Here is a 17566-nt window from a genome sequence, read left to right as displayed (position 1 = left end):
CTGGGGATGGCTCCTTGGCCTCTGCCTCAGGCACTAGAGTGGCTCTGGTTGCAACAGAGCGATGCCCCAGATGAGAGCATCGCCCCCTGGTGGGCGTGCCAGGTGGATCCCAGTCGGGCGCATGCAGGAGTCTGTCTGACTGCCTCCCTGTTTCCAACTTCAGAAAAATACCAAAAATAAAATAAAATAAAATAAAATGGAGAAAAGCCAGGCCTGTTAGGTGGAAATGTTGGTGAGGGTAGGGTGTGTGTATGAGAGCAGTTATTTCCCATGTCAGGCTTCACATACATTTCTGTGCCCACATTTTGTATCATAAAGTAGGCAGGATTAGGCTCAGCTGAATTAAATTATTTGATTCAAGTTTTCTAGTAGTAAATAAAATAGCTAAAGTACAAAGCCAAACTGTTTTAACAGTTTACGTGATATTTGCGTACTTTATGACTGGAACTCTAGCTGCAGTAAACCAGATTACTTCCTGTGAATGACAGATTACATCTGAAAGTAAAGTGCAGGGACACAGTTTTATTTATTTATTTTATTTTATTTTATTTTTTGTATTTTTCTGTAGTTGGAAACGGCGAGGCTGTCAGACAGACCGGGATCCACCCGGCATGCCCACCAGGGGGCGTCGCTCTGTTGCAGCCAGAGCCATTCTAACGCCTGATGCAGAGGCCATAGAGCCATCCTCAGCAACAGGGCCAACTTTGCTCCAGTGGAGCCCTGGCTGCGGGAGAGGAAGAGAGAGAGAGAGAAGAAAGGAGAGGGGGAAGGGTGGAGAAGCAGATGGGCGCCTCTTCTGTGTGCCCTGGCCGGGAATCAAACCTGGGACTCCTGCACGCCAGGCCAACACTCTACCACTGAGCCAACCAGCCAGGGCCGCGGGGACACAGTTTTAAAATAAAGATCATGATGTCAAAACTATTGCTGAGGTAAGCTTTGCTACAGGATATAATATCGGGGAAGAGGTTGAGTTCCAGTTATCTAGACCAGGGGAAATCTTTTTCAGAGGGTCTGGATGGAGTCAAGGGTTTGTACTTTTTTTAGTTCCCCAGGTGATTCTGATGTGCAAATTTGAAAATCACTAATCTAGATTTTTGTCCCTCACTAAGAATGACTTGGCTAGGGGTGCCATTACAACAGGAATGGACATGTTCTTTTTCATCTATGTCACATTTTTCTTGCAACAGATTGTTCTTGTTCAGAGTCCAGTTTTAAATTTCAATGTTTATTTTGAAGATGGGTGTATGCCTGTGTGGTGACTGGCTGAAAAGGAATTTAAAAAGCAGACTTTGTAACAAGACAGGTACATTTTGTACAAGTGAAATTCACCTTTCAAATTTAGTACATCGAAGATGCATTATGGGCTGGAAATAGTCTCAAAAAATAAGAAATTTATGTATGTATTCAACAAACATTTACTGAGCATGCTAGGTGCTGGGAATGTGAGGGTGAGCTAACACAGTAGTGCATTCCTGCCCTTAGAAGGCTTGTGTTCTCTGAGTGATGGAAGATACAGTGGGCTACCCTGGTAGCAGTGTGAAGGAAGGGTACCCTCAGATGGAGGAAGTGGGAGAACTGGTTTACTGAGATCTGCAGGAGGAGCAGTCAGAGAGCAACAGGGCAGTTAAGACTTCACAACAGGATGTGAAAAGGCCCTGGGGCCAGGAGCACCTGGTGTGTTAACAGAATCAGCCTAGGTCACAGAGAGGGAGAGAGAGGGAGGGAATGTGTCAGCAGGGAGCCAGGGGGAAAGATTTTTAGTCCAGAGGGTGGGTGAGATGGGAGGCATGACCCAATTTACTCAAGTAGAACCTGAACCATTTTGTCAGAGCAGGGAGGTAGGAGTGATATAAAACTAGCAAACTCCCAGTTAGGCTTGAATAGTTGTAAGAGCCAGTGAGGACTGAAGTTTGCAGACCAGTGACAGCAGAGACCCTGTCCTAGAGATGTGTGGCTTCCACAGGCCTGGTCTCCAGTTTCAGCCTGCTTGGAACTATGCCTTATTCCTGGCTTAGGAAATGGTGATTCTTAAGAAGATCGAGAGGATACTGAAGTACAACTTGGACTAGGGGCTCTATTTTCTTGACCAGAGGACAAGGTTTGTTTTAAGTCCTGAAGTAGCTCAATCTCTTTCTTCATCTGCTGCTGTGTTTCTTCACATTGATGGATTCTAGTCTGTAATCCTACAAGAAGGCATAAAATGATTTCATTATTCAATAGTTTTATCACCAGTGTATTATTCTAGCCCCTTTCATTTGCAAGAGCATTGTACATCCAAAGGAAAAGAATCTAGGGGCTTATAAGGAATGTCGCTGCTTCCTCTTCTAATTTAGGATAGAATTCTAGTATTTCATTACACATAGAGCTAGTCTGTAAATCTTTAAGATTTTGTATTATTTATAGCAGAAGAAGCCCCTTTGGGTATCTTGGAAAACTCAAAGCAGCGATTGTATACCTTCCTGCCCACTATATCCATGTGTTGAGATGATGATTGGAGAGTATGTCTTTAGAATATCAAGGGTAAGGGCAAATCTTTCATAAAAATGTATCCAATTTTTAATGGTACATAAAGCTCTTGATTTTATTTAGAAATTGGCTTTTAATGTGGAAACTTAGGAAGATTACTCAGTGGCAATGTCATTTTTTTAAAACCTCAAAACTGCCCGACCGGCGGTGGCGTGATGGCTTGGGCGTCCTCCTGGTGCGAAACCCTGAGGTCACCGGCTCGAGTGTGGGGTTGCCAGCTTGAGCACAGGGTCATCGGCTTAAGCATGGGATCATCAACATGGCCGCTGGCTAGGACCCCAAAAAGGTCGCTGGCTGGAGCCCAAGGTTGCTGGCTTGAGCACCCAGGTCAAGGCATATATGAGAAGCGATCAGTAAACAACTAAAGTGAAGCAACTACGAGTTGATGCTTCTCATCACTCTCCTCCCCTACTCTCTTCCTGTCTCTATCAAAAAAAACCCAAAACCAAAAACCCTCAAAACTGAAGAATTTTAATACATAATCTTAGAACCACTGTGTACCTGTAGTTAACTTTCTGGAACACTAGAAAGGCTAAATTAAGCAAGAGTCTTATCAGTGGGAGTGTCAGAAGTTAGGCCTTAGTTAGTTCTCATGAGAGTGTAAGTAGTGTCCCCTGGTGCCCACTCCAGCTCACCCTCCCAAACACATGACATGTTCCAAACATGTAACATTTGTATGAAAGAAAAGCACAGATGAATGTCTCCTACAAAATAAGCTTTTGAGAAAAAGATTTTAAAGGCTACTTTAAAAAAATACACAGATATTCCCATTAGAAGTATGCAGACATTCTCAAGACACTGTTAAGAGACACTATTTTTGGCAGATTTAAAAAATATTTTTTCTGGTTACAAATGTAATACAAAATTCAAATAGAAATGTGTAATAGGAAAAAAGTGAGACAAGCTTGTGTATATTGAGACAGGGATATGAATTAATATATCTTCCAGAGGGAAAACCTATTGTCCTAATGCCATTTGCTGGACAGACAGATACATCATGGGAAAGGACAAGAGTGTAAGGCACTGTATTTGTGCAACTGGGGAAGCCATTTGCAAACAATTCTGTAGGAATCTGGCCCCATCCCCGCCAGGAAGAGCAGCACACCTGCTCAGGTGTGTGTGGCAGCCTGATGGAGCAGCAGGTCAGACTCACAGTAAGAGAAAGCAGTGTTTTGAAGGCATCTTAAACAATGGCAGAAGGACCTACTCAGTAAATGGTTGCTATTTTATAGAAAGGTTAAGTCTGCCCCTACCAGGTTTTCTTCTTTTTCAAAAAATTTTCAGTTATTCTTGCTCATTTTTCTCTGATTAGCTTTCGAGTAGATCAGTCACAACCCCCATCCCCACTGGATGTGCGGATTAATGTAGAGAGAACTGAAATACGGATACATCACAGCGAGTGGGAGGGAGAAAACAGTGGCTTATTTGTCATAGCCTGGCTGCCTGAGGGCAGAGGCCAAAGGCTGCTTCACTTGTTCCTGCCGATTCCTGAACAGGGCGCCAAATACTCTGCCATTTTGCAGTTTTTGTTTTGTCTACACAAAGTATTATGTGTATGTTAGAAAATGCGGAAAATACAACGGGACACTAAAGACAACGGAGACACTATAATCTGGCCACCTACAGGGAAGTGCTGTCTCCGTCTGGGTGCAGTTTTCTATGTAGATGTGCACCTCTGTGTTTACACGGTTTTTCTTGTGTTTGTGAGACGATACTCCTTTGTAAGTGGGCTTTTTCATTTAATAAAACAATGTTCCCAATGAAATATGATTGTTATCACCTGAATAGTATATTATTTCAATAGATATAAGTATTTGTAAACTTTGCCACTCAATTATAACTCATATACCTCCTTGAAAATTTACAAATGTGTCTTCAAACAGTTTACAGGCAAAAAGTGAAGTCCCAATTTCTTCATACTCTGGAGGGAGAAAAGCATTTTCCGTTTTAGTTTCAATCATTTATATACGCACAAAATGAACCCCAAAAGGAAAAGTAAAGAGAACAGTTATGTACTATAGAACTGTTAGACTGCAGGAACAGCAGCCTCCCCTGGGAGCGTGTTAGAAATGCAGACTCTGCCTGGCTTGTGGTGGCACAGTGGGTAAGGCTTCGGCCTGGAGTGCTGAGGTTGCCAGTTCGAAACCCTGGGCTTGCCCAGTCAAGGTTCATACAAGCTGATGCTTCCTGCCCTCCTCCCCCCTTCTCTCTCCTCTCTCTAAAATCAATCAATAAATTTTAAAAAATGCAAATTCTTGGCACATCTACTGAATGAGAACCTCCAGGAGTGAGGCCCAGCTATTTGTGATGTAATAAGCCTTTCAGGTGACTGAGGGGCACGCTCAGGTTTGAGAAGTGCTTGGTCTAGAGCAGTGGCAGTCAACCTGGTCCCTACCGCCCACTAGTGGGCCTTCCAGCTTCAAGGTGGGCGGAAGCAGAGCAACCAAAGTATAAATAAAAAGATAGATTTAACTATATTAGGTGTTTTATAAAGATTTATTCTGCCAAACAGTGAAAATCTGACATAAAGTACTTGGTAAGTAATTATTATTATATGCTTTAACTTGCTGTAACTCTGCTTTATAAATTTAATAAAGTAAAGTTACTTCCCTACTTTATAAATCACTGTTACTGTGGAACCAGTGGGCGGTTAGAAAATTTTACTACTAATAAGAGATACAAAAGTGGGTGGTAGGTATAAAAAGGTTGACTACCCCTGGTCTAGACAAAAGAAGAAATGCAGTGAATGATCTTTTGGAAGTGTTTGCTCTTTCATTTTTTGGTTTTGTCCTAAAGAAAATAATCCATTTCAAATAATCATTTATATTGTTGAGGAAAGTATAGACTGTCAAGCCTTTCCCCATAAAATAGCCATATTTATAATAAAGGTTTTAAGCACATAGGATATATGATCCAGAGGGTAAGTGGTTACATACATGCACGTATGAATGGAACTTAAGCTTCCCAAAGAGCTCCTAATGAAAGGTCACATTTAACTAAGCCAAACATCAGTCAGAACAAGAAAATTACTTCTATACTTTAAACTTGAACAATACCAAAAAAGACACTTGGTTTATTAAGGAACAGAATTTGAGTTAAAACTAATAATGCTATTCTCAGATCTTTTAAACAAGTGTACTGAGCTGTGGGGAGGGGGGAGGGGCTGGACATTTGACTGGGTCTGGGTCTGGAGTGCCCATTTCTTGCTGGTTGCTCAGCTATGCACCTCTGGAAAACCCATGAAAACCTTCGAGGCATTAAGGTACTTCTTATTTTATTTTTAAATTTTTATTTATTATCTTATTCAGTGAGAGGAGGGGAGGCACAGAGATAAACTCCCACATATGCCCTGACCATAATCCACCCAACAAGCCCACAAGGTGCTGTTGCTCTGCCCATCTGGGGCATTGCTCTGTTGCTTAGCAACTGAACTCTTCTTAGCCCCTGAGGCCATGTGCTAAGATGCTCTACCACTGAACCAACAGGCCAGGGCACTTTTTATGAAATTAATAGGTTTGTGAGTTACATCCTGTTGATTTATAAAAAACGAGAGATCTGGAACAATGGATTTTATTAAAGAATGAGATGAAGGGGCCCTGGCCGGTTGGCTTAGTGGTAGAGCGTTGGCCCAGCATGTGGAAGTCCCAGGTTCGATTCCCGGTCAGGAAACACAGGAGAAGCACCCATCTGCTCCACCCCTCCCCCTCTCCTTCCTCTCTCTTTTCCCCTCCTGCAGCCAAGGCTCCATTGGAGCAAAGTTGGCCCAGGCGCTGAGGATGGCTCCATGGCCTCCACCTCAGGCACTAGAATGGCTCCAGCCACAACAGAGCGACACCCCAGATGGACAGAGCATCACCCCCTGGTGGGCATGCTGGGTGGATCCCAGTTGGGTGCCTGTGGGAGTCTGACTGCTTCCCTGCTTCTCACTTCAGAAAAATACAAACAAACAAACAAAAAAAAGAATGAGATGAAGGAAAATAACATCTTGGAAAATATGTATGTTTTTGGTTTTGTTTTATACGTAGGTCTGTGAGAAGTCTTTATGTAGGAATTTTGCTGTTTTAGTACCTGATTCTGAAGTCATCTCATTCCTGAGTTTTTTCTGAATCAAATGAAGTTTGTCTAATATTCCTTCAAATAAATCATCAAGAAGTCCTGCATCTTTACATTTCTTAAGAAAAGGAACTTTCCCAGTTGCATCTAAGAATAAGAAAAACATTTTAGAAGTAAACAGTCTCAGGGAAGCTATCGCAGATCAGCGGCCACCGTGGACCTTGCCTCGTGGTAGATGACGTCATTGGTTAAGAGAGTACATACAGTACCATTAGCTTTCCTATTAATTATAATTTCATCAGTCCTAAGTTTTTCTAGCTGAAACAATGAATGAAATTTTATGAAAACATGAAAAACTCCATTTAGAATAATATGAATCCTGAAAATTTTCTAAAATTTAGTTTTAAATCGTTGCAGTGAGAGTCTGTCATTTTTTTCTGTCACAGTTACTGTGTGTTGCTATGGAAGGTTTTTCTGCTTAAAGAACAGAAAGCCACACTTACTGGCACCGGCTACCTGGGGTGTGGGAATCACAGTGTGAGAGGTGGCACATCAATGTATTCTGAGCTCAGGCCACCCTGGCTTCTCTATAAAAAAATATATCCTTTTTTGCCTGACTTGTGGTGGTACAGTGGATAAAACATCATCCCAGAATGTGGAGGCCTCTAGTTCGAGGCCTGAGGTTTCCAGCTCTGAGTACAGGCTCATCAGCATGCGGATTGCTGGCCTGAGCAGGGGACTGTCCGCACAAAACTCACCGGCTTGAGCCAAAAAGAAGTGTCTCTGGTGTGAAAAACCCTAGGTGTGGCTTGAACAAGGGCACACTGGCATGGCCCAGGTCAAAGAACATATGAGAAGCAATCAATGGATGACTAAAGTGAAAATAAGTACAAGTTGATGTTTCTCACCATCTCTCTCCCTTCCTGTCTCTTTTTCTCCCTTCCCCCAAAATATATTCTCTCTTAATACTGAAGAGTGATGGACCATCCCAACCTAACTTATTTTGATCTGCTGGGGTTATGATAAAGTGCATAGTTAAGACAAAAATTTTTACTCTTTGTAACTAGTTATTACAGGTCTAGAAGAATCAAGTGGGACAGTAGCTTTGAAATACACGGGTCATCCTTTTTTTAAGTACTGTATGTCAGATTTGTTCCAGACAAAGCTTACAGAAACTCGTGCACCTGTCATCCTCTTCATGCATTTGTTTTATGCACCTATTTGATGTCATTGGCTCAGATTGCTAGAAGGAGAAAAAAAACAAGATTACTTTACACTGATTTTACTGTTGGCATTTAATATTGCATAAAATCAAAACCAATCTTCTGTTGTGTCTGATTTAATGATATGCATATGGTGAAAATCATGGCCCACATTCACCTGTAGATGTAAACATCAAATGTTTTTTTGTTTCATATAACAAAACATCAAGAGTTGTGACAAGCACCTTTTGTATAAACAGCAGAAGGTGAAGGTTGCTAGTTCATATTAATTTACCTTATTTGAGCTGATGTATAAAAAACTGTTTGAAATGCCCCAAATATTTTCATATGCTTTTCACATAGGAGATATCCAGAAAATTTTAAGTTACAAAGTAGGTCGCAGACTGAAGCATGGCTCATGCAGCTGGGAAGTTCTTGGCTAGGTAAGGTGCTCAGCTACCTCTGCCCATGTTAAGACCATAGCACCCTGAGGCTCAGATTCTTCTTACTAATTTGGTACCAGGGGATGTGTAATGGGCGCTGTGGGACTGTCATCTCCCGAATCATGAGCTTAGATACCCAAAACACATCTCACTTCTCTTTAATGTTCATTTCTCTGTGGTGCTATCATCATTTCTCCTGAAGTTCGCATGGTTAAAAGGAGGGCTTTGTCCCTGATCAGGTGGTGGCGCAGTGGATGAAGCGTCGGACTGGGATGCCAAGGACCCAGGTTCGAGACCCTGAGGTCTCCAGCTTGAGCATGGGCTCATCTGGTTTGAGCAAAGATCACCAGCTTGAGCCCAAGATCACTGGCTCCAGCAAGGGGTTACTCGGTCTGCTGTGGCCCCACGGTCAAGGCACATATGAGAAAGCAATCAATGAACAACTAAGGTGTCGCAATGCGCAATGAAAAACTAATGATTGATGCTTCTCATCTCTCCATTCCTGTCTGTCTATCCCTCTCTCTCTCTCTCTCTCTCTCTCTCTCTCTCTCTCTGTGTCACTGTAAAAAAAAAAAAAATTAAAAAAAAAGGAGGGCTTTGTAAAAAGAAACTTAAAGGTATAATGAAGTTTAGTCAGAGTACCTGTCCAGGAATGTTTGCTCGAGGACCTTTCTTCCTTCCTCTTTTTCTTTTCATTCCTGAAAAATAGGCTGAAAATAAAAATCATGTAGAAACCAGAATCCATAAAGGAAAAGACTGATGCTTGACTGCATAAAATAATAAAATTCTTACATGCCAGAAGTTTAATTACAAAGTCAAAAGATATAGCAAAACTTAAACTGAATGTTTACAACACAGATGATAAAAGACCAATTAAAAAATATAAAAAGATCTCATAAATCAATACAGAAAAGACATTTGAGTAGTAAAATGGGCAAGTGGGGAACCCTATGGAAAGAAGGTTCATTAAATAGAGAAACAGATTGCTTGACCTACAGTGGTGTCAACTTGGAATGCTGAGGTCACCAGTTCCAAACCCTGGGCTTGCCTGGTCAAGGCACATGAGAAGCAACTACTATGAGCTGATGCTTCCTGTTCCTCCTCCCTTTCTCTCTCTTTGCCCTCTCTAAAATCATAATTAAAATCTTAAGGAAAAAAACCCAGGAAAATACATATAACTGATCAAAAGATAGGGTGTGATCAATTTCACTCCTAAGTAAAGATATGCAAAGTAAAATAGAGGTCACGCTTTCCCCTGTCACATGGACAAAGGTGACGGTGCAAGGGTTTAGGTAACTGGTGCAGCCTCTCTGGAAGATAATTAGCCAATAGTCATCCAAAATTTCATTATTTATACTCTTTGATCTAGCAATCTACTTATAGGAAGTTTTCTTAATAGTTTATTATATAAAGGCACAAAGGTCAATGGAGAAAAATGCTAACTAGTTTTTGGTTTTTTTGACAGAGAGTGAGAGAGACAGAGAGAGGGACAGACAGGAAGGGAGATGAGAAGCATCAAATTTTTGTTGCAGCACCTTAGTTGTTCATTGATTGTGTTCTCATATGTGCCTTGACCGGGGGTCTACAGCAGAGTGAGTACCCCTTGCTCAAGCCAGTGACCCTTGGGCTCAAGCCAACAACCACTGGGCCATGTCTATGATCCCACGCTCAAGCCAGCGACCTCGAGGTTTTGAACCTGGATCCTCAGCATCCTAGTTGACACTCGACTCACTGTGCCACCGCCTGGTCAGGCCTAACTACAGTTTAAATTGTGATAAAAACAAAACAAAACTGGGAATAACCTAAATGTGCACCATGCAGAGACTAGTTCAGTCAGTTATGTGACTTAATATTCACAATGGGACCCCATGCAGCCTTTCCTTTTTTAAAAAATATTTTTTATTCATTTTAGAGAGAGAGACAGACAGACAGAAAGGAGGAGCAGGAAGCATCAACTCCTATATGTGCCTTGACCAGGCAAGTCCAGGGTTTCGAACTAGCGACCTCAGTATTTCCAGGTTGACGCTTTATCCACTGCGCCACCACAGGTCAGGCCCACGCAGCCTTTTCAAAGTGAGCAAATGCACTTGTCCTGATACAGCAGGCTCTCTAGGCTGTGTTGAGGGAAGAGAGCAAGTAAGCGGTAGGTGTATTTGTGTACACAGAAAATTTGGGGGAGAATTCAAAAGAAACTATCTTCTGGAAAAAGGATTCACCAGTGTTATAATCTGCTTTTTAAAACTAACACTGTTATCTTTCCTGTCAATAAACACTGATTGACAACATTGCTTTTCATAGTATTTCCTAATAAGTTAAAAGGGAAATGTTCATAGCCAAAAAAAAAAAGAATTTTGATTGGAACGGCGTTTAGTTCTTTTTTTTTTTTTTTTCTTTTCATTTTTCTGAAGCTGGAAACAGGGAGAGACAGTCAGACAGACTCCCGCATGCGCCCGACCGGGATCCACCCGGCACGCCCACCAGGGGTGATGCTCTGCCCATCCTGGGCGTCGCCATGTTGCGACCAGAGCCACTCTAGCGCCTGAGGCAGAGGCCACAGAGCCATCCCCAGCGCCCGGGCCATCTTTGCTCCAATGGAGCCTTGGCTGCGGGAGGGAAAGAGAGAGACAGAGAGGAAAGCGCAGCAGAGGGGTGGAGAAGCAAATGGGTGCTTCTCCTGTGTGCCCTGGCCGGGAATCGAACCCGGGTCCTCCACACGCTAGGGCGTTTAGTTCTTAATAGCTTATTTTATGCACACCCAGTTATTCTAGGAAGTGTAACTGTATCTCTAGTCTGCCCTCATTAGGACCTAACTTGGGCCCAATTCTTACTATGGATAAGGCATACCAAATTCCTACAAATAACACATATTTTGAAAGAATATAAATTTAGGATTTCTTATTACCATCCAAAACATCAACCTATTATCAAAAAAAAAAAAAAAAGTAATGACTGAAAAATGACAGTAATGATATTGTTCGAAAAGTGCCGTTTCCAACTGCAAAATGCAGCTGGCATGACACACAGCTGAGCCTTTCGAGAGAGGCCCTGATCCAGTGCACAGGAGCAGTCAAGACTGAATGCGAAGAAGACACTGCTGTTCCAGCGGAACGTGGAAACCCTTCAGGAACGAATGAGCACCCCCCAGTTCCGGTTAGCCTCGGCCCAACTGCAGAACTGAACTGCTAACCATTATTAGAACTGAAATGCTAATCGGGTTAACTGAGGACAGTTTCAGTTAGGGACCGCGCAGCACTTTATCAATTTTGTCTACTAAAAATTCTCCCCTTCTCTCTCTCTCTCTCTCTTCTCTAAAATCAATAATTAAAATCTTTAGAGGAGAAGCAGTCACAAAAAAACAAAGCTTCTTACCTTGTTCTGGAGTAGTCTTCACTTTGTAGTGAAGATGGTGGAAATCAAACGAAGTATTTACTGACAGTAGGAGTAGTTCACAAAAAAGAAAGTATATTACACACTGCACAAAGAAACTAACAATTTCTTATATAAAATTTTAACTTAGAAATTTGTATTTTAATTAAGTGAGGCTAGTAAATTAGGCTTTTCCATTTCTACCTTAACATTTACCTTTCTTTAAACCCGCAATACTAAATTTTAGAGGCTTACCACGTTGAGCTTCTCCTGATGGAGCATGTTGTTGGCAAAACACTCTGAAAATATGAAATTTCCAAGAATTGTTAAATACAGAATATAGGCATAAGCCTATATTCCTGTTATTTAAAAAGGAATTAAGTTATTTTTTATGGTGATATTGTCCTACATATTTGTTAAAGAGAAATGCTGTTGGAGACCTCTGGTCGAGATGGCAGTAGAGGTAAATGCCCACTCCCATGACCACATCAAATACATGGAACCACCACCCTTCAGAACACCTGAAGTCTAGCTGAAGAGAACTCCTGTAAGTAAGGACATAAAGAAGAAGCCATGTTGAGACTGGAAGGAGGGGTAGAGGCATGAAATGTGCTGGTCCCACATCCACATGTAGCTGTTAAGAACTGGGTGGGCTATCTCAGCTCTGGAGTGATGTCACCTCTGAGGAGTGAGGAGTTGGGCTCCCTAGCCCAGAGCACCAGCGCCAGGAAAAAGAGATCCTACAACATTTGCCTGTGGAAATCAGCAGGGACTCAGTCTGGGTGAGACAGAGGGCTGCTCTAGACCCAGGCATCCTCTTAAAGGGCCCATGCAGACTCACTCAGAAATACCCACCCAAAGCTTCAGCAAAAGGAAAGCAGCTCAAAAAGTGCTAGGGACATATGGGAAGGAACTGAATTATCTGGCTTTAAGACAAGACCTGGAGGGGCAGCTCTCTCAGGACAAAAGTGCCAGTGGCCACCACGGTTTCTTTGTTGACCCCCTACCACATGTAGCCTGAAGGCACTGGTGAGCACAGAATCTGAGACTCCATTAACCTGGCTTATAGTTCGCCCCGCCCTGGTGATTCCCTGAGACTCAACCCCACCTGAATGCCACACCCATCCAAACCTATTACAGAGGCTAATCCACAAAAGTCCCTGGCCTAGGCCTGGGCAGTAGACTTTCCTAAAATTTCTCAAAGGTCCTCCCCTCTTCCCCCAATAGTGGCTGACCTTAGCTTTCCCTGTGCCTCTTGCTAAGCAGCCCCAAGCCTGGTGCTAGTGGCAGCTGGCTTTGGTTCACAGCATATCTACTACCAGGTGCCTCCACACACAGCACAGGCAGCCAGGCAGCTACTAAATGCATATCACTTCATAGCTCCTACCAGGTGGCATTGGGCTGAATGCAGGCAGCAGCTGACTGTGGTCAGCACTGAAATCCTACCTAAGAGGCCCTGGAACTAACACACCTGGTGGCTGGCTTCAGACCACACTAGAGCACCATCTTTCTACAGCCACAAATGACACACCCAAATAGTGGACTCAGCAGATACCAGAGCACCACTAAAGCAAATCCTGCTTTGTGGCATCAACACACACAATAGCTTCCCTGCTGTAGTCATGGGAAGGCCTCACAGCCAGCCAGCCTGAGGAGGGCTAATTCCACCTACAGATGTGCCAACAGCAATCAAGGCTCAACTAAAGCAGGAGGGCACATAAAACCCACATGAGGACCACCCCTGGAGCACCCAGCTCAGGTGAAGAGGAAGACTGTGCCACTGGACTCCACAGGACACTTAATACATAGGGCCCCTCTGCCAAAAGTGGGAGATGTAGCAAATCTACCTAATACATAGAAACAAACACAGGCAGGCAGTCAAATGAGGAGACAAAGAAACATGTCCAAAATAAATGAACTGGGCAAAAATTTTAAAAAGAACTAAATAAAAAGAAGGTAAGCAATCTACCAGATGCAGGGTTCAAAGCACTGGTTATAAGATGCTCAGTGAACTTAGGAGAAGAATAGATGGTATCAGTGAGAACTTCAACAGATAGGAAACATTTAAAAAAGGAAACAGAACCAGTCAGACAAGAATACAGTAATTGAAATGAAGATTACATTAGATAGAATCAACATCTGATTAGATGAAGCAGAAGATTGAGTCTGTGCTATGGAGGACAAGGTAGCAAAACAGAAAAAAGAAAAAAGAATTTTTTAAAAATGAGGATACTTTAAGGGACTTTTGGGACAACATAAAATGTAACAACATTCACATCACAAGGGTACCAGAAAGAGAAGAGAGGAAGCAATGGATTGAGAACCTAAATATTTGAAATGATAACTGAAAACTGCCTAACCAGGTGGTGGTGCAGTGGATACAGCGTTGGACTCGGACCTGGAGGACCCAGTTTGAAACCCTGAGGTCGCCAGCTTGAGCGCGGTCTCATCTGGTTTGAGCAAGGCTCACCAGCTTGAGCCCAAGGTCACTGGTTCAAGCAAGGGGTCACTCAGTCTGCTGTAGCCCCCCGGTCAAGGCACATATGAGAGAGCAATCAATGAACAACTAAGGTGCCACAACAAAGAATTGATGCTTCTCATCTCTCTCCCTTCCTGTCTGTCTGTCCCTATCTGCCCCTCTCTCTGTCTCTGTCACAAAAAAACAAACAAACAAAAAAACAAAACTGAAAACTTCTCTAGCCTGGCAAAGAATATCGACATACAGGTCCATGAAGTGCAGAGTTACAAATAAGATGAACTCAAAAGAGGCCCTCACTAAGACACATTGTAATTAAAATGGCAAAAGTTAAAGACAAAGAAAGAATCTTAAAAGCAGCAAGAGAAAAGCCGTTAGTCACCTACAAAGGAGCCCCCTCTCATAAGACTGTCAACTGATTTCACAACAGAAACTTTGTAGGCCTGCCAGGATTGGCACAAAATATTCAGTGACTAAAAGCGAGGAACTACAACCAAGATTCCTCTACCCAGAAAGACTATAATTTAGAATCACAGAACAGATAAAGAGCTTCCTAGACTAAAAAAAGCCGAAGGAAATTCATTACCACCAAACCAATATTATTATAAGAAAGGTTAAAGGGAGAAGGAGAAGAGGAGGAACAGGTTGGAATAGGAGGAGTAGGAGAAATAAAAACTATGAATAAGAAAATATCACCAAGAAAGAAAATTCTCACTGACAAAGGCAAAGAATAAAAGCACTGGATCAATCAACTATAAACCTAGTACAAATGCTAAGAGGCAAAAGTAATGAGATCATGTGTAATTACAACAGTAAATTAAGGGATACACACACACACTCACAAAAAATAATGACAAAAACATAAATGTGGAGGGGGAGAGTAAAAATGGTAGTGATTTTAGAATGTTTGAACTTAAGCAACCACCAATTTAAAATATACTGCTGTAAACATAGCTTGGTATATATAAAACACATGCTAAACACAAAACAAAAACCTATAAGAGATATATAAAAAAGAGAAAGGAATCCAAACACAGGTCATCAACATACAAGACAGCAAGAGAGTAAGAAAGGAACAGAGAAGAGTTACAAAAACTATTAGAAAACAATGAATAAAATGGCAATAACTACATACCTATCAATAATTAGTAGCAAATGGATTAAGTGCACCAATCAAAACAGAAAGGCTAAAGAAGGTATGGAATATTACTCAGCTATAAAAAAGAATTAAATCTTACCATTTGGGACTATGTGGATGGACATAGAAGGTACAGTGGTACCTTGAGATATGAGCAGACCAACATACGAATTTTTTAGGATATGAGCTGCGACTCGGTCCGTATTTTTGTTTGAGATCCGAGTGAAATTCCGAGATACAAGTCATGATTCGGGAAGCTGCCACTAGTTGGCACGTCAGCAGCACAACACCAGCAACACATTCTCACGTGTTATCTACAGAATCAAGTTGAATCTCATGCGCTGAACTTGTTCTTGCATCACTTTTGCATTTTTTACTAACTTTTTTGTGTGCTATCATGGGGCTGAAGAAAGTGAGTGTAAAGGACAGTGGTGAGAAGAAGAAGAGAATGATGTCAATAGAAGTAAAGCAAGAAATAATAGAAAAACACGAGTGTGGTGTACGAGTGATTGAACTGGCAAGGCTGTACGACTGCAATACATCTACAATTTGTACCATCCTTAAACAAAAGGATGCCATCAAAAGCACAAATCCAGTGAAAGGAACTACAATTCTGTCCCAATTAAGGACAAATATCTATGAAGAAATGGAGAAGCTTCTGCTGGTGTGGGTGAAAGAGAAAGAGCTGGCAGGAGATAAGTGACGGAGACTGTAATATGCGAAAAGGCACGTATTTACGGCGACTTGAAGAAGAACCATCAACCTCAAAAGAGGCAGCAGAAGATATGTTTAAGGCAAGTCATGGCTGGTTTGGAAATTTCAAGAAGAGATCTGGCATCCACTCGGTGGTGAGGCATGGTGAAGCTGCGAGTGCTGACGTTAAGGCAGCGGAGGAGTATATCACACGTTTTGCTGTGGTTATCGCAAGGAAGGCTACATCCCCCAAGTATTCAACTGTGATGAAACAGGATTTCCCAAATTCAACAATACATTAAAAGGATCATAGACCAAGATAAAGTGAGATTCCAGGGATGCAAAAATGGTTCAACATCCTCAAATCAATCAACATAATACACCACATTAACAAAATACAGCTTAAAAACTCATCTCAAAAGATGCAGAAAAAAGCATTTGACAAAATTCAACATTCATTTATGGTAAAAACTGTTAAGAAAGTGGGTATAGACAGACTATATACCTCAACATAATTAAAGCCATATATGACATCCCACAGCTAACATACACAACAGCAAAAAGCAGAAAGCTTTTCCTTCAAGATCAGAAACAAGACAAAGATGCCTACACTTGCTACTTGTATTCAACATAGTATTGAAAGTCCTAGCCAAAGCATTTAGATAGGACAAAGACAAAAAGGCATCCCGACTGGAGAGGAAGAAGTAAAGCAGTTACTAGTTGTGGATGACACAGTTTTATATATATAAAATCATAAAATGCCACAGTAAAAAAACTGTTAGAATACATGAATTTAGTAAAGCCACAAGATACAAAATCAATATACAAAAATCTGTTGCATTTATACACTAACCATGAACTATCAGAGAAATTAAGAAAACAATTCAAGCCCTGGCTGGGTGCCTCTATGGATAGTGTCATCCCAGGGTGCTGAGGTTGTGAATTCGACCCCCAGTCAGGGCACATGTGAGAAGCAACGAAGGAGTGCCCAACTAGATGGAGCAACTGAGTGGGACGAGTTGATGCTTCTCTCTCTCTCTTTCCCTTCCCCCAACTTCCTTTCCTCTCTCTTTCTCTCTCAAATCAATAGAAAATTTATTTTATTTTATTTTACTTGAGAAAGAGAGACAGGAAGTGAGGGAGATGAAAAGCATCAGTTCATAGTTGTGGCACCTCAGTTATTCATTGATGAAAGAATTTTTTAAAAACTCCAATTCAGAATTGCATCAAAAAGAATAATATATCTAGGAATAAATTTAGCCAAGGAGCTAAAAGACCTGAGCACTGAAAACTAGAAGACAATGATGAAACTGAAGAAGGCACAAATAAATGAAAGATATTCCATGCTGATGGATTGGAAGAATACTGTCAAAATGCCCATTCTATCCAAAGCAATCTACAGATTAAATGCAATCCCTATCAAAATTCAAATGGAATTTTTCCAGAAATAGAACAAATAATCCTAAAATTTGTATGGAGCCACAAAAGATCCCAAATAGCCAAAGCGATCTTGGGGGGTGAGGATGGGAAACAAAGCCAGAGGCATCACACTCCCTGATACCAAACTCTACTACAGAAATAAAGCCATGGCTGTATGTTCATTGAATTTATGACAAAAGAGGCATTAATATACAACGGAGAAAAGAAAGTCTCTTCAATAAATGGTTTT

The 17566-nt window shown here is 41.6% G+C and overlaps 1 protein-coding gene across 1 annotated transcript in view; it reads right to left on the bottom strand.

Moving 5' to 3' along the window:
* Positions 1-110: 110 nt before the first annotated feature.
* The window catches only part of SETDB2 (SET domain bifurcated histone lysine methyltransferase 2), a 114196-nt gene continuing 96740 nt past the window's right edge, over positions 111-17566 (bottom strand). The window contains exons 15-21 of the mRNA XM_066235301.1: positions 11846-11889; positions 11594-11653; positions 8867-8934; positions 7750-7822; positions 6595-6726; positions 4376-4447; positions 111-2183 (exon numbers count right to left, since the gene is read on the bottom strand). Of these exons, the coding sequence (XP_066091398.1) occupies positions 2029-2183; positions 4376-4447; positions 6595-6726; positions 7750-7822; positions 8867-8934; positions 11594-11653; positions 11846-11889 (604 nt within the window). The 3' untranslated portion in view covers positions 111-2028. The remainder of the gene's footprint in view (positions 2184-4375; positions 4448-6594; positions 6727-7749; positions 7823-8866; positions 8935-11593; positions 11654-11845; positions 11890-17566) is intronic.

This window comes from Saccopteryx bilineata, chromosome 6 (assembly GCF_036850765.1).
Source record: "Saccopteryx bilineata isolate mSacBil1 chromosome 6, mSacBil1_pri_phased_curated, whole genome shotgun sequence".
NCBI classification, from domain to species: domain Eukaryota; kingdom Metazoa; phylum Chordata; class Mammalia; order Chiroptera; family Emballonuridae; genus Saccopteryx; species Saccopteryx bilineata.
The sequence above is the reverse complement of the archived record's forward strand: the minus strand, read 5'-3'. Positions and strand labels throughout refer to the sequence as shown.